At 44.5% G+C, this 27,991-nt stretch overlaps 1 protein-coding gene across 1 annotated transcript in view; it reads left to right on the top strand.

The window, feature by feature from the left end:
• GARNL3 (GTPase activating Rap/RanGAP domain like 3) overlaps nt 1–27,991 on the top strand; it is a 154,317-nt gene that overhangs the window by 9,658 nt on the left and 116,668 nt on the right. The window contains exon 2 of the mRNA XM_082622306.1: nt 14,969–15,139. Coding sequence (XP_082478432.1) covers nt 14,969–15,139 — 171 coding nt within the window. The remainder of the gene's footprint in view (nt 1–14,968; nt 15,140–27,991) is intronic.

Below are 27,991 nucleotides of genomic sequence, written 5' to 3'. Positions count from 1 at the left end.
GGTCTGCGGCCTGGGGGTTGGGGACCGGTGCTGTATCAGCTCCTACAACTGGCAGGCAGACACAACACATAATGAACACAAAGGAGCAAGGAGGGGCCCAGGCAAGAGGCCTCTGAGCAGGTGGCAGTGAGGAGGACTAGCTGGGAAACCTGGAGGCCATAGGGCCAGACGCTGATGCTGTGAAGCCGCTTGCCCTAGATGTGTTTGTCCTCATTTTGTAGGAAGGCATATCAGGCTGTGTTCAAGAACAAGGGCTTTGGAGCGACACAGACCTGGGCTCAGGTTTCTGACTTTTCGCTTGCTGTGTGTGTGGCCTTGGACAAGTTGATTAACCCCTCCGAGCCTTGGTTAACTCATTTGTAAAATGACCGTAACACCGCTCTCACAATATTGATGCGAGCTTTAAGTGAACTGATTTGTGCAAAGTGCTAAAAACAGTGTCTGGCACAAAGCATTACTAAATCATAACTGTTATGGACAAAAATGATTAATGTTTATGTGAAGGTTCTCAGCCTTTCCCTTACCATGCCTCATTAAAATTCTAGCTTTGCCCATTCAGTTTTTCCTCCTCTCCTGCCCTCAGAGCAAGGTCCTGCCTTGCTTTTTTGTAGTTTTTTGAGCTGTAGATTTAGGAAAAGAGGGATTGAGGCAAAGGACAATAGGTCCACAGGGCACTGGTTAGGACTGCCTGAATAAAAATCTGTAGGGGGTGCAGAAACACCTACTTTGTCTGAGTGTGGCTAATAGGTTTCCCTATTGTTTTTGTTGCTCTAAGATATATTTTAAGAAATATATCTGTTATCTTTTGTGACTTTGTGATGAACCTGAGTTATTTTAAAGTACTCCTCTCTTGCTGAGCTGTGTCATTTTGGCTGCAACACTTCGTGGAGCCAGACCACATGTGAACCAAAGCATTAACAGGGTAACGTAGTAGGACTGGATTTGCAGCATAAATCCTCAAGATCAAAGAATCTCAACATTGAATGGAACTTTAGACATCTCTTAGGTCAACCTCTCAGACAATGGTACTTAAAGTGTGGTCCCCGGATCAGCGGCATCAGCATTACCTGGGAACTTGTTAGAAATGCAAATTTTCAAGCCCAACCCTAAATTTACTCAATCAGAATCTCTGGGTATGCGGGCTTAGGAAACTGTGTTTGAGAACCAGTGCTCTCAAGTCTAATATAGTGGTTCTCAAACCTGACATATATGAGAATCACCAGGAGGGCTTCTTCAGACTGTGTTCGGCCCCTCCCCCACCCCCCCAGGATTCTGATTCCCTAGGTCAGCGTGGGTCTATGAACTGTATTTCTAACAAGCTCACAAGTCATACCAGTACTGCTGGCTCAGGGACATATTTTGAAAACCAGTCCTCTAGGATAATACAGGAATCTGTTCTACAACACTTGCAGCTGGTCATCCAACTTCTGCTTATTACATCTAAGGTCAGGGAACCCACTACTGCAGGCCTTTTTGTTATTGGGCAACTCTATTATCTTTCCCTAATAGTGAAGTCAAATCTCGCCTCATTATACTTACCAGCCGTCATTCATAACTCTGCTTTCATAGCCACTTGCAGGAGGCAATGCCTGTGGCTCTGATACCAGGTGAAAAGTGGTGGCTTGGATTGTGGTCAAGTGATTCCTACTCCTGGCTACCCAGTTGTAATCACCATTGAACAGTTCTCCTTCAGCTACAAACAGGACTAGTAACACATTGCACCTTTTCTGATTAGTGCCTTACCAGTTGTTAAAAGTTTTTTAAAGATTATCAAAGGCTATGAATGGCAAGCAGAGGAGACTCATCGGTTCATGCAACTGCAGAATGCTGGGGGAGACCAAGCTTTAGGAGAGGATAGATCCAGGTGCTCAAATAATGTCATCATTAATCTTTCTTCATTTTCTGGGTTGACCTTATCCTCAAGGTCTTTTCTCTTGGAGGCAAAGAAAATGAATGAGTCCAGGTTCACTTTCTATCAATGGACAATCCCAGCAGGAAGATATTACCTCTTTCTCAAAGGTTCTAGAGCACGTCCCAGGCTTGACATTCGTTGGATCTCTTGGGTTCTCTGCTCATCTGTGAACCAATCATTTTGGCCAGAAGGGGGTAAAACATGCTAATTGGCTGGGCCTGGGTCATGTGCCCAACCGAGAACTGAGGGGTTAGATCACTTCATAGAGACCACAAGGAAGTGATTCCCCAAAGGAAAAATCATAGTACTATTACCAGAAGAAGGGGAATGGATACTGGATTGCCCCCCTGCCCAAAAATAGTGCCATTAAATTTTCCAAATTATAGATACCCAGATGTCACCCTAGAGTCACAGAATGGGATTTCTGCATTTTTTAGTACTCATTGTAAAAGGCTACCTTAGCTGAGTGGTTAAATTATGCTTACTATGTTTAGCCACAGAGAGGGAAGAGCCCTACATAGACAGAAGATTTTGAATTACAAATGGAAAACATATTTTCCACTTTCCCAGATATTGCTTCCTACATAGCGGCTTCCTTATTAGTAATGCATATAACTCACGCCTTGTGAGAACAAATTTGATGCCAAGACAAATGCTTTCGTGTTCCTAAAGATGGCTTTCCAGGCCAAGATAGAATCAGAAAAGAACAGTTATCCATTATGCATTTGGTTGCCTTCTTTTCTTCTTCCTTATGTTTCTCCTGACTCTTAGATTCTTAGATTTTTTTTTTCTTTTTTCTTTTTTTTTCAGGAGACTTTTTTTCCCCGATGCTTGTAAACAAGCATTTTAATGTGAGCTGTTTTCACAGCCTTTGTCCCTCTATATTATGTCATTATTCTTTTTTTGTGTGTCAGGCCCTTAAGTATTTAATCACAAATAGATCTGCAGCTGTCAATTTTCTTTTGGAAAAACAGCAGACTTCCTGAGAAAGGCTATTGGGAGCTGTCTTGTATCAGGCTGACATAATGGGCTCTTAGGGCCAACAGAGAAAATTAATTTTCATATTATGTCTGTTCTCCTAAGAGAAGGGAAAAAAACAACTTTTATTATTCACTAAGAGTTTGAGTTAATACAAACCAGATTCCTTTCTTGGAGGAAGACAATAGTCAAATTAGTTTTGCTTTAGAAGGTTAATATGAGAAATTATATTTGGTTGTCTGGTTTCCAGAGCTGAAGATCTGAACAGAGATGAAGTCTGACAAACGATGCTGTAGGAAAATCAGGAGATTTGGCCTGTACAGTGAGACTCACTGCTGGTTTTCCTGGGGAAAAAATTTTTAAAGCAGCACGCAAGTGTAGAGGTGTTGGAAAGTCTGAACCACACATGTGGTTGTCTCTAGAGCTACGATCTTAGAGGACAGGAGGCAAATATGAGTTAGCAATGAGGTGTGGCTGCCCAAGAAGCTGTATATAGAAGGCTGTTCACTGTAGGACTGCTTGTAAAAGTGTAAAAAAAAGTCCAACAGGAATGTGTCAATACGATGCTAGTCATCTGTTAAAAAGACTGATACCAATCTGTATTCTGACTTGGAAAGATATCTAGGATATTCATGGATGTTTAGTAAAACGAAGTAAGTGGCTTCTTCTGGTGATAGCAAGTGTGTAGAATTACATATGGAATTTAAGATTTTCTAGTGGCCATATTTTAAAAAGTGAAAAAAAAATGAAATGAATTTCAATAGTTTATTTTGTTTAACTCAATATATCCAAAATATTATCATTTTAACATGTAATCAATATTAAAAATAATTAAGATAATTTCCTTTTCTTTTCAGTACTGTCTTTGAAATCTGGTATGTATTTTACACTTCAGCATCTTGGTTCAGAGCAGCCACATTTTTTTTTTAACATCTTTATTGGAGTATAATTGCTTTACAGTGTTCTGTTACTTTCTGCTGTATAACTAAGTGAATCAGCTATATGCCTACGTATATCCCCATATCCCCTCCCTCTTGGCGTCACCCTCCCTATCCCACCCCTCTAGGTGGTCGCAAAGCACCGAGCTGATCTCCCTGGGCCATGCGGCTGCTTCCCACTAGCTATCTATTTTACTTTTGGTAGTGTATATATGTCAATGCTACCTTTGCACTTCGTCCCAGCTTAACCTTCCCCCTCTCCATGTCCTCAAGTCCATTCCCTATGTCTGTGTCCTTATTCCTGTCCTGCCCCTAGGTTCACTAGAACCATTTTTTTTTGTAGATTCCATATATATTTGTTAACATATGGTATTTGGTTTTCTCTTTCTGACTTACTTCACTCTGTATGACAGACTCTAGGTCCATCCACCTCACTACAAATAACTCAATTTTTTTTCTTTTTATGGCCGAGTAATATTCCATTGTATATATGTGCCACATCTTTTTTATCCATTCATCCGATGATGGACACTTAGGTTGCTTCCATGTCCTGGCTATTGTAAATAGAGCTGCAATGAACATTTTGGTACATGACTCTTTTTGAATTATGGTTTTCTCAGGGTATATGCCCAGGAGTGGGATTGCTGGCTCATATGGTAGTTCTATTTTTAGTTTTTTAAGGACCCTCCGTACTGTTCTCCATAGTGGCTGTATCAATTTACATTCCCACCAACAGTGCAAGAGGGTTCCCTTTTCTCCACACCCTTTCCAGCATTTATTGTTTGTAGATTTTTTGATGATGGCCATTCTAACTGGTGTGAGGTGATACCTCATTGTAGTTTTGATTTTCATTTCTCTAATGACTAGTGATGTTGAGCATCCTTTCATATGTTTGTTGGCAATCTGTATATCTTCTTTGGAGGGATGTCTATTTAGGTCTTCTGCCCATTTTTGGATTCAGTTGTTTGTTTTTGTGATATTGAGCTGCATGAGCTGCCTATATATTTGGAGATTAATCCTTTGTCAGTTGCTTCATTTGCAAATATTTTCTCCCATCCTGAGGGTTGTCTTTTCATCTTGTTTATGTTTTCCTTTGCTATGCAAAAGATTTTAAGTTTCATTAGGTCCCATTTGTTTATTTGTGTTTTTATTTCCATTTCTCTAGGAGGTGGGTCAAAAAGGATCTTGCTGTGATTTATGTCATAGAGTGTTCTGCCTATGTTTTCCTCTAAGAATTTTATAGTGTCTGGCCTTACATTTAGGTCTTTAATCTATTTTGAGTTTATTTTTGTGTATGGTGTTAGGGAGTGTTCTAATTTCATTCTTTTACATATAGCTGTCCAGTTTTCCCAGCACCACTTATTGGAGAGGCTGTCTTTTCTTCATTGTATATTCTTGCCTCCTTTATCAAGGATAAGGTGACCATACGTGCGTGGGTTTACCTCTGGGCTTTCTATCCTGTTCCATTGATATATATTTCTGTTTTTGTGCCAGTACCATATTGTCTGGATTACTGTAGCTTTGTAGTATAGTCTGAAGTCTGGGAGCCTGATTCCTCCAGCTCCATTTTTCTTTCTCAAGATTGTTTTGGCTATTCGGGGTCTTTTGTGTTTCCATACAAATTGTGTGATTTTTTGTTCTAATTCAGTGAAAAATGCCATTGGTAGTTTGATAGGATTGCAGTGAATCTGTAGATTGCTTTGGGTAGTATAGTCATTTTCACAATGTTGATTCTTCCAATCCAAGAACATAGTATATCTCTCCACCTGTTTGTATCGTCTTTAATTTCTTTCATCAGTGTCTTATAGTTTTCTGCATACATGTCTTTTGTCTCCTTAGGTAGGTTTATTCCTAGGTATTTTATTCTTTTTGCTGCAGTGGTAAATGGGAGTGTTTCCTTAATTTCTCTTTAGATATTTCATCATTAGTGTATAGGAATGCAAGAGATTTCTGTGCATTAATTTTGTATCCTGCTACTCTACCAAATTCATTGATTAGCTCTAATAGTTTTCTGGTAGCATCTTTAGGTTCTCTATGTATAGTATCATGTCATCTGCAAACAGAGACAGTTTTACTTTTTCTTTTCCACTTTGGATTCCTTTTATTTCTTTTCCTTCTCTGATTGCTGTGGCCAAATCTTCCAAAACTGTGTTGAATAAGAGAGTGTGGGCAACCTTACCTTGTTCCTGATCTTAGAGGAAATGGTTTCAGTTTTTCACCATTGAGAACGATGTTGGCTGTGCGTTTGTCATATATGGCCTTTATTATGTTGAGGTAAGTTCCCTCTATGCCTAGTTTCTGGAGAGTTTTTATCATAAATGGGTGTTGAATTTTGTCAAAAACTTTTTCTGCATCTATTGAGATTATCATATGGTTTTTATCCTTCAATTTGTTAATATGGTGTATCACATTGATTGATTTGCATATATTGAAGAATCCTTGCATTCCTGGGATAAACCCCACTTGATCATGGTGTATGATCCTTTTAATGTGCTGTTGGATTCTGTTTGCTAGTATTTTGTTGAGGATTTTTGCATCCATGTTCCTTAGAGATATTGTGTTGTAGTTTTCTTTTTCTGTAACACCTTTGTTTGGTTTTGGTATCAGGGTGATGGTGGACTCGTAGAATGAGTTTGGGAGTGTTCCTCCCTCTGCTATATTTTGGAAGAGTTTGAGAAGGATAGGTGTTAGCTCTTCTGTAAATGTTTGATAGAATTTGTCTGTGAAGCCATCTGGTCCTGGACTTTTGTTTGTTGGAAGATTTTTAATCACAGTTTCAATTTCAGTGCTTGTGATTGGTCTGTTCGTATTTTCTATTTCTTCCTGGTTCAGTCTTGGAAGGTTGTGCTTTTCTAAGAGGAACTTGTCCATTTCTTCCAGGTTGTCCTTTATTTTTTTATTTTATTTTATTTTTTTTTTTGCGGTACGTGGGTCTCTCACTGTCGTGGCCTCTCCCGCTGCGGAGCACAGGCTCCGGACGCGGGCTCAGCGGCCATGACTCACGGGCCCAGCCGCTCTGCGGCATGTGGGATCTTCCCGGACCGGGGCACGAACCTGTGTCCCCTGCATCGGCAGGCGGACCCTCAACCACTGCACCACCAGGGAAGCCCCAGGTTGTCCATTTTATTGGCATATAGTTGCTTGTAGTAATCTCTCATGATCCTTTGTATTTCAGAGAAGCCACATTTTAAGTGCTCAAGAGCCACGTGTCATTTGTGGCTGCCTTATTGGATAGTGTAGATATGGACCCTCAGGTGGGAAATGTTTGAAAGAATGCATCCAGGTTTTTGTTTTGTTCTTTAATGTGACTATGAATCATAGTGAAATAGGGAAAGGTAAAAAATTTGTGGGAAAAAATGTAGGGATACCAGGAGACTTTAGGAAATCGGAATCAATAAATAAACTGTTAGTGGGAAGGATGCCTATGATTTGATGGACTTAGGTTAACTGTTCATATAAATCCCAAGTAAAAGTTAGACTTTGAAACTTATATGTGAAACCATTGTGTCATGGATACATGATGTAATTTAATGGGGGGGGGGAGGAATTAGTGTAAATAAACATTTTTAAAATAAACAGAAAGAGGGAATGATTTTTTTGTGTCAAATATTGCTGCTGGGTCACCCAGTGGAGAGCCAAGAATTGACCATTGGTTTAGCATCATGTGGGTCATAGGTGGCCTTTGACAAGAGCTGTCCTTTGGAACAGTAAGGATGAAAGTCGCACTGGACTGGCTTTGAGAGATAATGGAAGGACAGGAACTGGAAACAGTGAACCTAGTCAGCTTTTCGCAGGGGTGGAAGGGATGTGAGTTGAAAAACTGTTTTATTTGGTTCTGGTTTGGGGTGTTCTGCTTTTGTTTTATAAAGATATTTATGTCTGATGGGAATGGTCCAGTAAAGAAAAAAAGATTTCAGTAGGGAGAGGGGGTGTTTTACTTGAAAAAGAGAAAATTCACAGAGGATATAAAAGCTGCCCTCCCACATTTGAAAGGGTGTCGTATGAAAAAGGAATCAGGCCCACTCTGTGCATGGCCCAGGGCTAGACCTAAAATCACAGTGGGTACGAGGGATACTAAAACAGACTGGACTCAATACGCGAAAAGTACATTCCAGCAGTCAGTGTGCCCCAAGCTAACATGGCTACTTCAAATGCAGTAAAATTTTTGTTACTGGCGGTTAAACCATCTATAATTTAGACTAGTATTTCTCAACTCTTCTGTGTTTTCAGTGCACTTTTGGATATAACAATTTTAGGTGACACACCTGGAAAGGCTCAAGACAACACAAAAGCAGGTCGGGGGTAGTGATCTCACAGTCACTGCTCCAGCGTAGCAGTGACCTTAGAAGCGTCCGCAATTAGTGTGTGTTCTTTTGGTTGCCCTTCAGCACCTCTTTGCTGATTGGAACAGAAATGCCTAGTGCTTTGAGCAAGCTCTCTTTTAAACTCACACGGCAAAATGTCTTCCCATCAAAGTACATAGTCTCTTTTTCTTGCCCGCTGGAGGTTATACCACTGCTCCCACCAGAAGAAGATTGTTCGTACTCTGCACTCTGCACAGGGTCACACGAACTGTTAAGCTCAAAACCCAGTTGGACAGACATCACTATATAAGGCCTATCGGTCAGTAATCTGTTGCAGACGACAGAATCAACTTTACCTGGTAGAAACAGAATGAGATATAATAGTGATATGGAAATTACGTGCTTACAGAATTGTTGGCAGGGCCAGAGAGCAGATTCTAGTCTGAGCTCCCAGTCACAACTCCTGCCCCCAGGACCACTGTGCTCTGCACTGATCAGGGAGGCTGCCACTGCATAACAAGAAGCTGATCTATCAAGAAGCAGCTGCAGGGCTTCCCTGGTGGTGCAGTGGTTGAGAATCCGCCTGCCAATGCAGGGGACACAGATTCAAGCCCTGGTCCGGGAAGATCCCACATGCCACGGAGCAATGAAGCCCATGCGCCACAGCTACTGAGCCTGCGCTCTAGAGCCCATGATCTGCAACAAGAGAAGCCACCGCAATGAAAAGCCCATGCACCACATTGAAGAGTAGCCCCCGCTCGCCACAACTAGAGAAAGCCTGTGCGCAGCAACGAAGACCCAATGCAGTCAAAAATAAATAAATAAATAAGATAAATTTATTTAAAAAAAATTAAAAAAAAGAAGCAGCTGCCACCTAAGCCAACAGCAGAACCAACTCTACTTTGATCCCCAAAGCTGCCCCTGCTCCCTCAGAAAGCCAGAGAATCAAGAAGCTGCTGACTCCAGAACCACAACAGCTCTGTCATGATCTATAAAAGCAAGCGGATGCCCTTTGTCCTCTCCCTTCATCTGCCTGGCTCCGTTCCCCACCAGTCTCTCATGAGTGCATCTGATTTAGAGTGTGGACTCTAAATCATGTCCAGAACTCTGAACTGCCAAGCAGGTTAGGACATTACGTCTTAGCCTTCCAACTTTTGCAAGTTGTTCCAAAATATCTGCCACAGCCAGCATCTTTCTTCAATCACAGCAAACATAAATAAGACACACTGATCCAAAGTTGGTAGCACACACTGGTGTGCGGCTACATACCTGGCACGCCTATCTTGGAGCCGTTTTAGTAGGCGAGGAGGTAAAAATGGGAAATCAAGACTCAGGTGGCAGCGTGAAGTGGATTTTCCAACACTTAAGTGTCGGTGATTGCATAGTTTTAACACAAATGAAAGTTAGGACATAAATGCCTGTCTTGCATTTTATGACCAGAGAGACAAGTGTCTTTAGAAGAGCTACCAGCCATGAAGTCTTTCCTAGCATCAGTGCCGTATCTCAGGCCTGCGCTGATGCTCGGCAGATGGATTGCCTTTGCTCCACTTGTCACAGTCCTCACAGAGCAGCTGCCTGCCAGAGGTTGATAAAGAAATAGAGTAGGTCCCATAGCGGTCTGACTGGGGCCACCAGCGACCTCTTTCAAACGGGGCCAGAACAGCCCGACAGAGTCTCTCTATTCCATATGAACACTTTCCTCATATTTTTGCGGCATTCCCGTAGTCACTTATTCATTCAAAATATATTTACTGGACTTCCCTGGTGGCGCAGTGGTTAAGATTCCGCCTGCCAATGCAGGGGACACGGGTTCGAGCCCTGGTCTGGGAAGATCCCACGTGCCGTGGAGCAACTAAGCCCGTGCGCCACAACTACTGAGCCTGTGCTCTAGTGCCCACGAGCTACAACTACTGAGGCTGCATGCCACAACTACTGAAGCCTGCACTCCTAGAGCCCGTGTTCCGCAACAAGAGAAGCCACCGCAGTGAGAAACCCGCGCACCACAACGAAGAGTAGACCTCACTCGCCGCAACTAGAGAAAGCCCGTGCGCAGCAACAAAGACCCAACGCAGCCAAAAATAAACAAATAAGTTTATTTATTTAAAAAAACAAACAAACATATTTACTGAGCCCTTCTCTGTGCTAGGCACTGGGCGTAGACCGTGAACAAGGCAGATGGGGCCCCTGCTCTCATGGACCTAACATTCCAGTGGAGGGAGGGCGGGAGGCAGACAGTGTACCAATAAACAAACACATAACTGGTGAGCGCCACGGAGGAAGAATGCTGCAAGATGGGGAGTGACGGCGTGCGGGAGGGGCAGTTTCGATTTGGGGACAGAAGGGATTTGTCTTCCCGCTGACCCCAGCTCTGTAGGGGTTACTGCTCCCTTGGCTACTGAGCCAGCTCAGGCCCCAAATGCTGATCGTCATTGCAGATAAGCAAGAATGAGGATTTGTGCTTGGTTTAAGGTTGTTTTCAGCCAACAATCCAAAGGAGGATAGGAGGTCAATAACGCAAGGGAGTGGGTGTGGCTCCCAGAAGTTTCCCGTGTTGTTACCTTCTATGCCATTTTGCTGCCTTCAGGGGTCTACCTACCAGTATATGAGACAGACAGCACTTGTACCACAGTTGTGTTCCCCCGTGGTCTGTTTCTCGCTGCATCACTGGGCCTCAGCAGGCCTGGCTATGGCCCCCACAGGTGCTGGTCCCCATCTGGGGCTCCTGGATGGTTCTTCTCAGTGACTGCGTCCTCGTGGCCATCAGCAGAGGGCTAACTGTGAAGGAGGCCACATTTCTCTTTGCTTCCATCCGTTTAGACTCATGATATGAACCCTCAAGTTGCCCTGAGGGCTTGGGAGTCACAGAGGAGAAAATTGTAAGCTGTGTGCTTCTGAGGGCTGCCCCCAGGCCAGGAAGAAACCACACGCATACACAGCCCCCGCTCTGGAGATTCGCTCACAGAGGCCCGCATTTCCTCCCCTTCAGGCCCACCCCCAGAAAGCACCTCCACGTCGTGAGTCAACCCTTTTCCTGTCACACTCTGGGATTTTTATCCTAGAACCTTGAGAAGTCTGTTTATGTATTATTTGATCTTTTGTTTTGAGTTCTTACTCTTTCATTTTCTTGAGAACACAAAGCTGTTATATGTTTCATCGGACTCCTGTTAAAAATCTTCTCATTTGTACTTGTCATCTGCCTTTTGCAAACCTCTTTTCATAGGTCCTGTGCTAGTTTTTTCCTGCATGTTCATCTGGGATAGAAGCAGCTCTGTCTGGGTCTGTGTTTACCCACTGATAATATGGGTAGATTCACCTTGACTCCTTTCCCTGTCTCTCTGAGTGATGGTGAATCTTCTCTTTCAGAGCTGGTGCTGGAGGTCTGGCTTTGATGCTTCTTGGGAAGTGGGACAGAGACAGTGGGAACGTGCCATCTGGTTGTACTCTCTCCCCATGCCTGCCCTCCTGTCTGCAGAGTCCCCTGTGCCTGTGGTGAATGTGACCCCGTGGCAGGACTCTCCTTAAATTTTCAGCACCCCCCCCACCCACTTCAGGGCAGACAGCCTCCTCCAAAGAGGGTCTGGGTCAGTGCGATTTCCCATGATTCGTGGACCTTCTTTTAGTGGGTTCAAATGTAATTGGTTAATATCTTTCAGGAGGTTCAAATGGCTCTTAAGATATACTTTTCCTTCTCTCCTTCAGCTTTTCCTCCGATTAGGCCACCCCTTCTTGTTAAAAAGCTGGGGCAGTGAAAAACAAAGAACAAGCAGCTTCTGCTCAGTGCTGCCCATGCTTCCAGGCCTCAGCCCTCCAGATCGGGCACTGTCGGCCTTTAGGACATTCTTGCCCATTTCCCTCACGTTACATAAGCTAGGTAGACCTTGATGTTCGCTTTCAGTCTGTCCACGATTAATTGTATACAGCAGATCTTCAGAATTATAGCATGGAGTTTGGTCATTCTCTTGTTTCAGTGAGCTTTCTTCTATGTATTGGGCTATTTTTTCTTATTTCCATGGGTTCCAAGGAGTTATGCAAATGAGCACTTCCTCTGCCATTTTCCAAGAAGTTCTTCCTCTGCTGAATATTTTAAATAGTGAGACAAGAAAGATAAAATATGTCAGAAGATTAAGAGGAATGTACATTTTTTAAATTAGAAAGTTAAGACTAGAAAAGATAACAAATGAGGAAAATGATTAAAATTAACAGTGATGAGACAGCATCTGAACAGTTAGAAAATGAAGCTAAAGAATTAGATGAAAGTATAAAAAAAGAACTCAGAAACTCTAAGGGTAAAGGTATGGCAAAAAGACAAAATTAAATGGTGGGAAAGGTTAAAGGAACTAGCATTTAAGTGTTTCTAAACAAATTTTAAAGATGAAAGGGCTAGACAATAACACACTAAAACAATGAAATAATCTTAGTATTTAAAGATTAAAAAATGTAAGCAGCATATGAGGTTATCTCATTCTGTCATGTTCCATGTTAAGATGTACCTTATTTACTGATTTACAAAGATGTCTAAGACTGTGGTTTAGGGAGGAGAGCAAGTCATGGAGCGTTATATATTCTCTGCATGTGTGTCACAGAAAGGTTGCAGATACGTAGAGAGAGGAGTGATGGGAATGATACCAAACCGTTAACTGGGAGCGGAAAGGGAGTGGAGGTGGGGATGTTGTGCCTGCCATCGGGTCCCCTCAGATCCCCTCACCATTTCTGGAATCTTCTCCCCTCCCCTCCTCAGTGCACTTTTTCTCCAATACCCACACCTGGGCGGCGACTCTTCCTAGGTGGGCCGCCCTTGCTCACCGCGGCTGCTTTGCCCACCTGTGCAAAGAGTGCCAAGTACCCAGGGACTTCACAGCCCTCACCCCGACCCGGGGCCCTCAGTTCCTCTTGGCAGATGGGACAGCTCTGAGGTGTAACCAACCTCGAGCAGATTGTAAAGCAAGCTATGTATGTGATTTTACGTTTTCTAGTAGCCACGTTAAAATCAATTCTAATACACTTTATCTTCAACATGAATCAACATAAAAATTATTGAGATGTTCTGCATCCTTTGTTATCTGTACTAAGTCTTCCAAGTCCGTTGTGTGTTTTACACATGCACGTCTCGCTTTGCCTGCCCCCATTTCCTTGCTCAGTGGTCACAGGTGGCGCGTGGCTGTCGCGTGGGACAGCCCAGCTCCACTCAAGTTGAAGCTGAACCTTCACAGGACTTTCCCTGAAAATGAAACCTCACCTTCCTGTTCTGCTTATTGGTTTCTTTTAGGAGTAGTTTCTTTCCTTTTCTTTTTTTTTAACTTGCATGATTAAGAAAGGAACATCTTCTTAATAAATGTTTTGCATACAAGTGTTATTTTTGTAATTAAAAAAAAATCTAGAGGGTTCAAAGAAAAAAATATGCCTCTCATCCAGAAGCCCTGCTTTGTTATTTGTTTGTTTGTTTATTGCTAAGGCGGCCATAAACTCTAGTGACACTGGGTTGCAGAAGACTTGAGGCTCCAGTGAGTAAAGGACAACTGACATCATAGCAGGGCCTTCCCTTCTTGCCATTTGTCGTAGGTAAAGGCTTGAGCCTTTCATGTCTATAGAATTTCTGCCAAGATAAGTGGCCTGAAGCCAGCTTAGAGTAAGATTATCCAGCAGTCCGGGTCAGATATGCAGCCTGTGGCTTCGCAGGCCCAGGTAAGGCGATGGGGGAGGATGGGTCATCACTTATGAAGGAGGAATACCAGGGGGACCTGGCAAGAGAGGCCTTTTTTTCTTTTGCAACATGCTGCAGCCTATAATTGGTACTACTGTAGCAGCTTGGGAGTGGGCAGTGCCCATCTGGCTCCAAATTCCCAGGCTGTTTGGAGTCACTTCTCTTGGCACCCAAACCCTGCAGCAGGATGGTGGCTCCCTGTGCAGATGCCTCTTCCTCACTAATAAGACCACTAGGTCTTTTGTCTTTTGCCTTGTCACAGCGTTTTATTAAGAAGACAATATAAAGAGTCCCTTTTGACAAGTGTTATCTAAGATTGCTTTTTATTTTTATTTTCCCATTTCCAAGTATTTGGATTTTCTTTGCTTATTTGTGTGTCACCTGAGGTAGAGGTCGGGGAAGAACGCTACTGATTGGCTCAGAAAATAATTCCAATCAGAAAGAGCAGGGATGCCTACATTTCCCTAACAAAGCCACCCTTCTTCATCCCAGAATCACCTTACCTCCTTCCTCGCTGTGTCATCAGAGAAAGAAGCAGGCATGTTTCAGCAGTGCATTTCCCATTTATTCCCATTTGTTAATTCTGCAAGCATTTACTGCTTACTTCCTCTATGCTATTACTCTTGAATGTGGGTTTGTCCTTTTGTCTACAGTGTTGTTGCCTGTGTAGGCTCTTTTTATGGCTTTTCTTGGCTATTTTAAATGGAAATTGGGAGATAAACCAGGCATTCCTGGACCAAACACCAGTGGCCATGAGGTCCATCCTCTGAAGGTACTCCAGACAGAGCTTTCCCTTCTTCAGTGAATGTTGCCTTTTTCTAAATAAGTTTGTGATGGTTCACATGCTCACCTTCCTCCTTTTACCTTCAACCCCGCTGACCTGAGAGTGTGCAGGACTCCACTTATTGCTGAGGGATGTGATAGGATTTGGACGGTTCCAGGGCCACGAGGCCACAGTGTGCAGGAAGGGCGTGGTGCTGTCTTAGTGGGGCACCTGGGTCTTGGGAGGGCCTTGGCTTTACCCCCTCCTCATTACTGATGGGCTGGCCCCTGGGGAGGAGTGGCCAGAATGGGCCAGCGATGGGCCCGCGTTCTTCTCTGTTCTCAGTGCCTTTCCCACCTCTTTCTGTTTCAGTACAGCACTGCAGCCTCCAGGCCCACTGATGGATCCGCTGACGAAAGGGTCCAGTGGGAGTCAGATGGCACAGACCCTTCTATGGAAAGCCAAGTCGTCTCTCTCCTTTGGCATCCAGCCCCTGCAGACGTGGCCAACAAAAGACCCTGAAGTAGAGGCCCAGGTCAACCTGTAAGTAAGTAAGAGAAGCATCATCTCAGTTGGGGCTCATGCTCACTCTAACTTGAAACCCCTTAATGCTCAGGAAGAAAATTATCTTTGGGGGGAAGAATAATGAGAGAGAGAGGAGTGGATATTTGGTTCAGAGATTTCATTTCTTTCTTAATGGTGCCTTATGTGTATGTATGTATGTATGTATGTATGTATGTATGTATTTATATTTATTTATTTAGCAATGTTCATTGAGCACTTACCCTGTCCAGGCCTTGTCTCAGTCATGGCAGGCAAAAAAGATTCAGTTCCTGTCCTCAGGGCATTTACAGATCATGGAACAGATAGCCATTAATCAAATAATCATACAAATAAATACGAACAAATTGTGACAAGTGCTATGAAATGTAGTACCTTGATTCAATAAACATTTACAGAATGCCCCCAGTGTGCCAGCAACATACTGGGGATATAAGAGAATAAGACATCTCCTCACCCGTGAATATCAAATAGTATCTAGAAGGGGAAAAAATTCTAATTATTATTCAGAAGAAATGATAATAACTATGCTATAACTAATATATTAATAGATTCCAGGTCCCATAGGGTGGTAACTATGTTTTCCTGTTTACTCCTGAATCCCCAGGGCTTTGTTATGGTGTACAATATTTGTTGGATGAATGAATAAGTAATGAATGAAGAAGATACTACAACACAGGGGTGCTTAGCTTTCCAGGGGAATCAAAGGCAACTAGGTGCAACGATCTAATTGCCTTAAAAGCAAATGAGATGCTTCATCAGTTCAATGCAACAAATATTATTGATGCTTACTGTACCTAAGGCCAACCCCAGAGATTCTGATTCAGTGGCTCTGGAGTGGGTGAAGGAGGACTCTTCAGGGACAGCCTTTCCAGGGAGGCAAACAAGTAACCAAATAACTCCAGCGCTGCTAGAAAAGAAGCATGTATAATGTGCTGTAGGAGGAGGGGGTCTGTGGAAGAACAGGGAGGAAAACGGGGAGCAGTTGCTCTTAGCCAGGCAGGATGACCATCGCGCCAGGCAGGAAAGGGGAAGAAAGCCACTTTAAACAGAGGAAAGGGGCTTCCCTGGTGGCGCAGTGGTTGAGAGTCCGCCTGCCGATGCAGGGGACACGGGTTCGTGCCCCGGGCCGGGAGGATCCCATATGCCGCGGAGCGGCTGGGCCTGTGAGCCATGGCCACTGAGCCTGCACGTCCGGAGCCTGTGCTCCACGACGGGAGAGGCCACAACAGTGAGAGGCCCGCGTACCGCAAAAAAAAAAAACAAAAAAACAGAGGAAAGTGCAGAGCAAAGGCTTGGATCCATGAAAGTGGGTCCCAGCAGTGTTGACAGGCATTAAAGCAGTGATTCTCAACCCTGGCTGCACAGAATCATCCCCGGAGCTTTAACACATATGAAAGCCTGCACCATCCGCCCAAGATTCCCAGGTCTAGGGTGGGACACAAATACCAATATTTTATAACGCTCCCCAGGGGATTCTCTTGTGCAGCAAATGAGAAATGCTGCTTTTAAAAATGTAACCACACAAAAATAAATACAAAATAGTTATTTAGCACCTTATATGCCTAGCTAAGGGGTATGAATTTTTATATCTCGAGCAATGAGGAGCCACTGATAGCTTGCCTGATTTTAAACGATAATACAATTTGAAATAGACAAGGTTCACAGGGTCTGGGTAAATTCACGACTGCTGGTTCTGCAGTGGGTTCTTCTGGGAAGCTAGAGAAGTCTGGAGTCACAGCTGCCTTTTCAGAGCTGCCACCATACCCCGCACCGTGGCGCGGTAGGTCCACTTATGAGAATATGGGAATTGAATGTCTCCTTGATCTGAAACTGAAATCTAAAATTTCAGTGAATGCTGAATTATCTGGGCGAAATGGTCCTGTTTCTTGGGGACCGCTGGTAACCCACGTGTGGGAAGCTCCAGCTCTTTAGAAAGGAGGGCAGGGAAGCCTGGGCTTTATCTACCAAAGGTGGAGCGGGGGTGGAGGGTGGGGTGGGGGGTGGGCAGTGGAGGTAGGTGGGGGGGTGGGGGGAAAGGCCACTCCTCCTTCCTCTGAAGCGGGACTCTCAGCGCTGCTTCTTTCTAGACTACAAGCCCCACAGTGCACCGCGCGGATGACGTAGTCAAAGGGGCGGGCAGGACTGCCGGGAAGCCTATGAGACGCAGCGGAAGCAGCCCGAGGTGGCGCTTTCCGGGTCCTATTGGTGAATCTGGTTAGGAGTGGGACCAGGCCCTGGTGATTGGCGGCCGCAGGGCTAGCGAAGCTGCCGTGAGAACAGGGCGGGCGGCGTCCGGCCAAGGGCTGCTCCCCAGACTCAGGGGCCGGACTTGAAACTGATTCCACCGGGAACCAGATACTGGGTTTTCTGGAAAACAGGCTAGAAAGATGCGTCTTTTAAGAACCGCTGCCATTCTGCGGGCTGCTCATTGATTAACTCATTCATTCAGCAAACTTAATTGATTACCTGTGTACCAGGCACTTGTGCAAACATCCCAAATGCGTTTTCTCTTTTAGTCTTCACAAAAAAACAGATAACTACTGCAGGCTCCATCTTACAGATGAGGAGGCTGAGGTCCAGAAGAGTTAAGAGACTTGTTCAGGTCACACAGCTTGTAAGTGACAGCAGGGATTTGAATCTAATCTGTCTATAGCACCAGTTACCATCTCCTAATCTCAGTGTGCTCAGAGGTGCCATCAGGAGCAAAGTGTTTATGGGGTGTCAGTGTCCACAGGGTGACTTGGTATTGTCGGGTGGAGATTATAGCAGGACCGGACTGGACACCAATAAAGTTGACCAAGCACAAAGTTGGGCCTTGTGCGAGGTCTCTTGGTCATACAAGGCCTGCTCTCACCAGAAAACGTTTTTGGTATCTATGAAAGAACCTACTGAGCACCTGTGTGCTGTGCTGGGCCCTGTGCTAAGCACTGGTATGCAAACGAAGCATCTCCTTCCAGATTAAGCGAGCCTTATGGAAGTGCCGTTACCTAGGGCAATCCAAGGAGATTTCTCAGTGGAGAGACTACTTGAAGTGTGGGAACTTTACCAGGCAGAGGTGAAGGAGGCCTACCCAGACAGAGGAGACTGTCTGTGCAAAGGCCAGCAGCGTTAAAGCATTCTGGATTTGAGGGGAACCACAAACAGTCTGGTCCAGCTGGAGCTTCTTGGGGAGCAGTGAGCCTGGGATGGCAGACAGAAGCCAAGTCACTGGGGAGTGGGAGGGCTTAACCTGCCTGCTAGGAAGTTTGGTCTTAATTCTCTCAGCCAGAGCACAGCATGATCAGATTTGCATACTGGAAAGATAACTGGTGTCAGTGGGCAGCTAGATTGCAGAAGGATAAGGCTGGTGGCGGGGAGACCTATCAGAGTGACCGGATAGGAGATATTAAGTGTTCTGATGAGTGGCAGGAACAATGGGATTGAGTTAAGAAATATTTAAGAGGAAGGTTAGCAGAAACTAACACACCATTGTAAAGCAATTATACTCCAATAATGATGTAAAAAAAAAAAAAAAAAAAAGAGGAAGGTTAGAGTGGACCTGGTAAATGCATGGGTGGTGGGGTGAGGAATAAGACAGAGATCATTAGATACTGCCGTGGGGGCTGAAGAGGGGTACAGTTACATCTTTGGAGGAAGGAAGTTCTTAGAAAAGTCTTCTTAGAGAGAGTAATGTGAAGTGGATCTTGAAAAAGGAGGAAGAACGTTCCTTCCTTCTTTTCTTTTTCTTGAGTAGATTTTAATTGGCAGAGGTGGGGAGGAGGGTATTCTGGATGGCCGGATCCTGGTTTGCCACTTGTATGGTGAAGTAGGAGGAAGTTTGGAAGGTCAAATTGGGGGACATATTGTGAAAGGTGTTGTACTTAATGCCAGGACATTGGGAGTCTGAGTGGCTTTTGAGACAGACAAGTGATGGTTTGAGCTCTGAGTTTTAAGAGTTAATTTCACTGATAGGTACAGTGAGGAGGCCAGGAAGCCAATTAAGAGATGGACTAGGGAGGGGCTCGTCGGTTGTAAGTAACAGCAACCCAACTCAAAATAGTTTAGGCGAAAAAGGAGAATGTGTAGGTTAATGTAACCAAACTACGGGAAAGGACAGATCTCGCTCGCTTCAGAGAGTGACTGGATCCAGGGACTCTAGTGCCAACAGTCAGTCCATTCTTCTCTTACACCCTCAGCCTCCACCCCTTAGCCCTGCTTCTCTCTGCCTGTTGACCTCACTTGTCTCCTACCGTCCATGAGTTTTCACCACGCAGCCGTGGGTGTGATCTCAGGCAGCATGGGGTATGTTCTCAGAGAGGAAAAATCTTCCCCATCCGTTAGAAGATGCTGGGGAAGGACTGTAGTTGCCCAGCCTGGGTCACATGTCCATTCCTGGCTCTGTGGGGGAGTGTCTGTTACCAGGGGCAGAGGGGGTAGTTCTGCTTGCCCTGGCAAACAGAGCAGGGGTGGTCAGGAGGTAGGAGAACAGAATTCAAAGGGGTCAGAGAGGCCAGTGGAGGAGTTGCAAGAAGGGCAGTGCTCTCTGACCGGTCACAGAAATAACTTAGCAAGTTTGTTCAAAAATAGAGATCATGGAACCTACTTAATTAGAATCCTTAATGGTGGGACCCAGGGATCTGGCCGAAGGTGTCAAATATAACAGAAAGTTTGAAGATCGAAACTAAAATCTTCCATTGAACTTGATGATTCGGAAGCCATGGGGCTCCTCTGAAAACGCCGTTTCCGTTGGGAAGGGAGGGCAGAAGGGAGATGGCGAGTCTCCCTGCGTCCTCACGTCTCCTCATTCATAACCTCCTTTCAGGGCCATGTCCCACCCTACAAGAGGCAAAGTTTCCTCATTAGCTCAATACATTAGAAAAGACAAAGGAAAGCTATTGGAAAGATGGTTATTTGAGGGGCATTCTGCCTTAAACGGATGTCAGCCAAGAGCAGAAGGAAGAAAGTTTGAAAAGTTTTTAATTCCATCTGAATTACCTGCCCATTCTTTTTTCCCATCAGTCCTTCCTGTGATTAATTACAATATACTACCAATAAGTTGGATTTCTTAAAAAGTATAATTCAGACTTAATTTCCCTCACTCGGCTGAGTTAGCAGTGGTTTGCTTTTTGATCTTTTGGAGAAAGTTGCCATGTATTTGAAAGAGTTTATCATCAAGGCATGATACAAATATCAGGCAATTTCATATTTAGACATTTTAAAATAGCTTCCAAAAGCCTCAAAAGACCTAGTTTGCTCCTGGGTAAGGGACTACTTGATTTTAAAACACAAAGCTGGAGAGAAAGCCTTTGGGTTTACTGTTGGGGAAATTCTATTGTTTCCATGAAGAAACTTCTCCTCCAGTTCCATGGAGGAAAGAGGCTGGACAGCTGACTTGCCCCTTCCTCTTTTCCTCTCTTACCTTTGGGATCTGGTTGCCCACCAAGCTTGTGCGTTAGCTCCTCTCCTGTTTCCACATGGAAAAACACACCTGCGTCTTCTAGAGACAGGTGTGGAGGCCCATCTGCCTCGGTATCCCCTGTTGGAGCTCGACAGTCATGAGACAGTGATTCCTCGGCAACCATTCAGGCGAGTAGCTGCCTCTCTGCAGACCAGACTCTCCCGCAAGTGGGCTGCTCCAGGTCTAAACTTAGGGGAAGTAGTAGGAAGTCTATGTGGCTGTCGGGCTCAGCCACATTTGCCAATGAAACTCTGACAGTGAGGAAACTGATGTTTTGATTTCCATTTGCCCGACTCCTGCCTCTAATTCTCAACCGATTCCAAACACAGAGAATAGAGCAGCTTGATTTATTAGAAAGCTCCCAATGCTCAGATAATTGTGAGACAGGCTAGGATCTGTGTGGGTCTGGTTAGGAGGGGGTTTTGTTTTGTTCTGTTTGTTTTTATTCTCTTGTTCTTCCCTGTCATAGCAGAGTATGTGGCACATAGGAAGTGCTCACTAAATACTTGTTGGGTAAGTTAAAGATAATAGATTAGAGATGTCAGTTAGGAGGCTCCTGCAACGATGCAGGTCTGGGCTAAAGCAGAGAATGTGAAAATGGAAAGGGGAGAAGTGGCAAGGGACTGAAAAGCATGGTGGAATTCTAGAAATATCCTCACATGCAAAATGTCATATACAAGGTTATGCATTGCAGTTTATTAATAGTAGCGAAAGGTTGAAAACCGTTTACCTAGGAAACTGGTTAAATAAAATACAGTACATCTACTCAGTGGAATAGTATGTAGCCATAAGAAAGAATATGGAGGATCTTTTGGTATTGATTTGGAAAGATCTCCAACATACATTAAATAGAAAAACAAGGAGTGGAGTTGTGTATAGTATGCTACCATTTACCAAAGACAAAAGGGAATATGTATTTCTCTTTCTTTGCATACAGCATCTCTGGCAGACACACAATAAACAATAGAGGTTGCTGGTGAGGAAAGGAAATGAGGGGCCGAGGAGGGAGGAGAGGACCGACTTACCCCTGTATGGCCTTTTGGACTCTTGTGAGTTTTGAAGCAAGTGAGTTTTACCTCTTCAAAGAGTGAAATACAGATACAAACATACAACAATCAAAAACAACACTGTGTGGGGCCTGTACCGGGGGCCTGGAGACTGATTAAGATGTTGGATGTGAGAGAAGACCTGGGCGATGACTCTGAACTTGCACCTCGAGTGACTGGGAAGAAGATGGCAGCTCTGCTGACTGAGCTGTGAGTGAGGAGTGGGAGTGAGGGTGACTCAGGCATTTTATGTTTTAGACGCCCCCGGGGGTGCCTGCAGAGCCATGTCCGACAGCTGTAAGTCTGAACTTGCAGTTGGAGAGAAAGATTGAGTTGGAGATTTGGTCTGGGGAGTTGTTAGCATAGAGGTGGTATTTGCAGGTGCCGCAGCAGTAAGGTCCCCAGGGAGGTGAGTGGCCTGAACGGAAGGGAGAGGAATGTGGATCTTCACAGCTCAAGGGTGGCGTACGGTTCAGCACTGAGTTGCTGCTCTGTGTGATCTAAGTCAGGGAGGAGTACGGCATCACTCTGCCAGGACATCCTGGTCCTTTTCTGGGAACAGAAGCTGTACCATTGAGCTCCACATCCCCTGGAGGAATAATCACTAACAGCAATCATTCTTCCTCAAGGAGGTTATGCCATTACCAAGAACTCTGTTCCTTTGACTATTCGCGTTGTCTATTCTTTCAAATTTTATAGTCCTCGAGGGCCAGCAACCCATTTTTGGTGCTCACCTCATCTCAAAGTACAGTGCGGAACACCACAAGGACACACTATAAATAGTGACTAGAGAGTATGACTCTTTTTAATCATTGCTTTTAGGAGGCAAAAGGAAATGGTTTAGGCTGCCCTGCCCTAAATTCACCTAAGCCAACGGTCTTTTTTTTTTTTTTTTTTTTTTTTTTTGCTGTACACGGGCCTCTCACTGCTGTGGCCTCTCCCGTTGCGGAGCACAGGCTCCGGATGCGCAGGCTCAGCGGCCATGGCTCACAGGCCCAGCCGCTCCGCGGCATGTGGGATCTTCCCGGACCGGGGCATGAACCCGTGTTCCCTGCATCGGCAGGCGGACTCTCAACCACTGCGCCACCAGGGAAGCCCCTAAAGTGAGAGCATTTTAGATTACAGGAGAATCTAGCTTATCTCTAGGTTTCCACAAAGAGACTTTTTTTCTTCTTCGTGTTGTTCTTCACATGCATACACCTTCCTAATGATGCAAATCTCTGTTTCTTCAAATAGTAATTGTGCTCAGACTATTCACCTGCTAAGTGCTTCATATGTATTTTCTCATTAAATGCAACAGCCCTATGAGGACTGTCCCATGGTTATCAGTATTTGTTGAATTAATTCATTAATCAAGCCCCATTTTACAGTTGTAGAACTGAGAGCCCATGAAAGGCTGTTTCTTGCCTAAAATCAGGCCGTGAATTAGTGGTGGGTTAGACAGAGTTCAGTAAATATCAGGCAACACTTATGTACATGTAATTTCTCTATACATATAGATGTTAGTTTATTTAAGTTTAGGATCAGAGTTTCTTTTTTTTTCTGTATGACATTCTAAAGTAATTTTTTATTGTACTATAATTTACAGGCAATAAAATGCAAGAATCTTAAGTTCACAGTTGGATTAGTTTGACACTTGCAGATGATTCACTTTTTAATGTTACAGTGTTGATCCATTGCACTTAATTGTATTGCCTATTTATTGAAAAATGCCAATCTCTAGACAGAGGGAATGCCAGCCCCATCATGAGCTAATGGCTGGTGAATGATATCACAATGTGTTCATTGTGATGGCCCCCACAGCATTTTCTTTGTTTGCTCATATTACTGGCATTGTATTAACCTCTGAAGTGAATTTTTTGAGATTAACCTGATGCAACATTTACAGTATTTTCACGTCTGACTCAAAGACAAATTTCATGAATATGCTGTGTAATGCAGTTCACTTCCAGCAGCAGCTGACAGTGGACTTGTGAGCAGCCGGGGGTGTCTCTGCAGGCCTGATCCTAGAGAAAGTTATGAAGGGGTCCCTGTGTTTGCCCGGCCCCTTCTCTAGGTACCTATCTAGTATGGCTGGCCTCACCCTCCTGTGTCACTCCTGGCCCCCCAGTAAAGAAGAAAAACCCTAGGGGACATGGTGGCTCTCCTCAGACATTTGAAGGGCTTTCCTATAGAGGCGATCTTGTTTTATATGGCCCCAGAGAGTTGGCTGGCTTTCATTCATTCATTCATTCATTCACTCATTATTAAATAAAACCCCACTAAGAGCTAACTCTGTACCAGGTATTATGTTACAAGCTAAGGATTTTGCATTGAACAAAACCAGCAGAGAACCTGCCACTGTGAAGCTTATATTTTAGTAGGGGAGGCAGATGTTAATCCAATACCCTCTTTGTAATTTCTAATCTGGGGGTGGAGGTGGGGTCAGGAAGAAGAAGGAGTTTGGAGGGCTCATTCCAGGTCCTAAGATGAGAAGATGCTCAGCACGTTGAAGGCAATGAAGAAGGGCATGGTGGCGGGAGTGCTGAGACAGGGCGAGCAGGCCAGACAGGGCAGCTGGCCCGGGGTGTGGAAGTGATGGTACGGAAAGTAAGAAGAAGTGAAAGGGTGAAGATGGAGGACCAGCTGGTGGAAAGTAAAGTGTGATGGATTTCAGTTCAATGTAGAAAAAACTGTTTGACAGGAAGAATGGAATGCCCTGGGGCATACTGTTTCTTTATCACTAATAGTGTGTAAGTAGAGACTTGCTGGCTATATTTCAAGTACCTGGTAGAGAATACACTATCACAGATACCAGACTGGACACCAAATGACCCTTAAGTCTCTGGACCTGGAAGTCTCTGGACCTCTCTGGAAGTCTCTTCTACCCTAAGATCCTATGCTGAGGTGGCAGGAAGACTGACCAGGCTATTGTAGGGATCTGGGTATCAAACAGTGAGGACCCGTGAGATGAAGGACTAAGCTGGCTAAATATGGGAGATGATCACTGAGGAAATGTCCGACCATGGGGGAATGGAGAATCAGTGGGGTAGTGATACAGCAGGAGACTACAGAGCACCGTGAGTGATACAGGTATCAATGTGTACAAATCTCAAGTGCCAGTTGTTCAAAGAAGCTAGCTGCAGGGAGATAGTCACGGTATGGTGTACATTTGTGTAAAATTTAAGATCGTGCTAAACAGTACTGCATATGGTTTATGACTACATAGTACAAATATAAAAAGCAAGCAGGGAGTGCGAACCAAATTATTTAGTGATTGTTTCAAGGGAGAGAGAGATGAAAATGAGATCAAGGAGAGGTACACAGGGGTTTCAACTGTATCTATAATGTTCATTATATTATTCTCTATTTTTCTGCATCTTGAAGAAATAAGACAAATTAGAGAAGAAATCCAGGTGCTTCTTACATATAGCTACGTTTTGAGAACCAGAGTCAGTGCTTCTCAAAGTTCAGTGTGCATTTGAATCCTCAGGGGATCTTGTTAAAATGCTGATTCTGTCTCATTAGGTCTGGGATGGGGCCTGAGGGTCTGCATTTCTAACCAGCTCAGGGAAAAGGACCACTCTGAGTAGTGAGTGTCAGAATGACCTTGGTGTTCTCTAGGATTCTCGCTGCCCACAGGACTGTTTGCAAGTGCCCACTCTGGACAGCATGCCTCCCTTCAGGGTCTGGGTACAGTTGGGGGCAGTCTGGGAATCTCAGGAGAGAAGCTTTGAGAACTTGGGAAGGCACACTTTGGAGGGATTTCTCCAAAGAAGTTAAATCGACAGGTGATCCAGGGAGGTACGCGGCAGCATATGTTGTCTGCTGATTTTTTTCCCTTAAATACGTTTCTGTTTAACACTTTGTGGTCATGCACGTGCAGGTATCCTGTGGAGCATTGTTTCCCAAACCAAATTGTACTCTGAGCTAGAAATCCCTTTAGTCTTGACGTTATAGGAAAGGAGAAGCCAAGGTCGCTAAAGATTGGGGAGGGAGGGAGCAGATGTGTGGACATTACACTTTGCAGGAATCGTTTTCTAGTAGCAGCTCCCAGGTTTCTGGATGGTGGGTCTTGAACTGAGCAGAGTGACAGGCCTCTCATATCCCGAGATGGCATATGCTACTCAAGAAGGAAACGAAAGAGGCTGTTGTACGGTTTACCAAATTTGCTATACACAGGTGTGATGTGCTTGCGCAAAGTCTGTGTTCCTGTGAAGTCCGACGTCCTTTATATTTTCCCACCACGCCCTAAGTGCTATGACAGCAGGGAGCACACGTCTCAGGTTTAGCACCTGGCCCAGCACCTGGGACCTCACAGGTGCTCAGGAACTGTTTATGGAATGAGTGAGTGAATTTCAACTCAGATACCGGTTTTTTTTTAATGAACCTTTTTATTTTGAGAACATAATAGATTCATATGCAGTTATAAGAAATAACACAGAGAGATCCCAGGTACACTTTACCCAGTTTCCCCCAATGGTAACATCTGGCATAACTATAGTAAAGCATCAATCACAGCCAGGAAATTGTCAGTGATCCATTGGCCTTAGATTTCCCCAGCGTCACATGCAATCTTATCACGTGTGTAGGTTCATTTCTCCACCACCACAGATAAGACACAGACATGGCTCCATCACCACACAGTCCCTTATGCTGCCCTTTTATAACCACACCTACCTCGCTCTATAATTTTGTCATTTCAAGAATGTTGTATAATAGAATCACACAGTAAGTAATCTTTTATGGTTGGCCTTTTCCACTCCGCACCGTTCCCTGGACATTCATCCAAGTTGTTGTATCTGTCAGTAGTGTGTTCCTTTTCCTGGCTGAGGAATATTCCGTGGTGGGCATGCACCACAGTTTGTTTATCCATTCACCCTTCCAAAGATTTCTAGGCTTTTTCTAGCTTGGGGCTATTATGAATAAAGCTGCTATGAACATTTGTGTATAGGTATTTGTGAATATATTTTTTCATTTCTCTGGGATAAATGCCCAAGAGTGCAAGTGCTGGGTCATATGGTAACTGCATATTTAATTTTATAAGAAACTGCCAGCTGGTTTCCAAAGAGGCTTGGCTTACCTTGTACATTCCCACCCACAGTCTATATATATATATATTTTTTAAATAAATTTATTTATTTTAGGCTGTATTGGGTCTTTGTTGCTGCACGCAGGCTTTCTCTAGTTGTGGCGAGCGGGGGCTACTCTTCGTTGTGGTGCACATGCTTCTCATTGCTGTGGCTTCTGTTGTTTCAGAGCATGGGCTCTGGGCGCACGGGCTTCAGTAGTTGTGGTGCATGGGCTCAGTAGTTGTGGCTCATGGGCTCTAGAGCACAAGCTCAGTAGTTGTAGCGCACGGGCTTAGTTGCTCTGCGGCATGTGGGATCTTCCCGGACCAGGGCTTGAACACTTGTCCCCTGCATTGGCAGGCGGATTCTTAACCACTGCACCACCGGGGAAGTCCCCACCCACAGTCTATAAGTGGTCCAGTTGCTCCATGTCTTCGCCAAAGTTTGGTATGGTTGCTGTTTTTTATTTAGAGATAGAATTCCAAGGGCACTGGTACAGATTATTATTGAAAGGAGCCTTGCAATGAGTTACCACAAGACTTTAGTAATAGCAGAGAACCTGGTAAGTTCCAGGGATATCTCTCTTTGTCCAGAAACTTAGTAGACACATAAATACTGTAGGAGGAATGCATTCTAGAATGTTAGAGAAGTGAGGATTAGAATGAGAAAGATGACTGACTAATGGTGGGAGGTAACGTCAAATATACCCAAAGATATGTCAGAATATCTAACGGCAGATGGGGGGTGGAGGAGGGAAAGGAGAAAAGGGGGCAGAAACCCACCTGCGTTCAAGTAGAGCAAAGGCCAGCAGAGGTTATCATTAATTCATGACTCATTAATTCAACAAATATTCATGGAGCAGCCTGCTATGAGCCAGGCATTCTTTTTTTTTTTTTTTTTTTTTTTTTTTGCTGTACGCGGGCCTCTCACTGCTGTGGCCTCTCCCGTTGCGGAGCACAGGCTCCGGACACACAGGCTCCGCGGCCATGGCTCGCGGGCCCAGCCGCTCCGCGGCATGTGGGATCTTCCGGGATCGGGGCACGAACCCGTGTCCCCTGCATCGGCAGGCGGACTCTCAATCACTGCGCCACCAGGGAAGCCCGAGCCAGGCATTCTGAGACACATGGGACATGGTCATGACTGAGGTCGGTAAGGTCCCTGACAGTTAGAATAACCAACATTTATTTATGTGTCAGGTGTTGTGCTAAGCACCTATGATATCTTTTAATCCTCCCACAGAGACAGATGTTATTTTAAGCCCATGTTACAGATGAGGAAACAAGCTCAGAGAGGATAA

Source organism: Mesoplodon mirus (assembly GCF_964341445.2).
Source record: "Mesoplodon mirus genome assembly, chromosome: 1".
In the NCBI taxonomy this organism is placed as follows: domain Eukaryota; kingdom Metazoa; phylum Chordata; class Mammalia; order Artiodactyla; family Ziphiidae; genus Mesoplodon; species Mesoplodon mirus.
The sequence above is the reverse complement of the archived record's forward strand: the minus strand, read 5'-3'. Positions and strand labels throughout refer to the sequence as shown.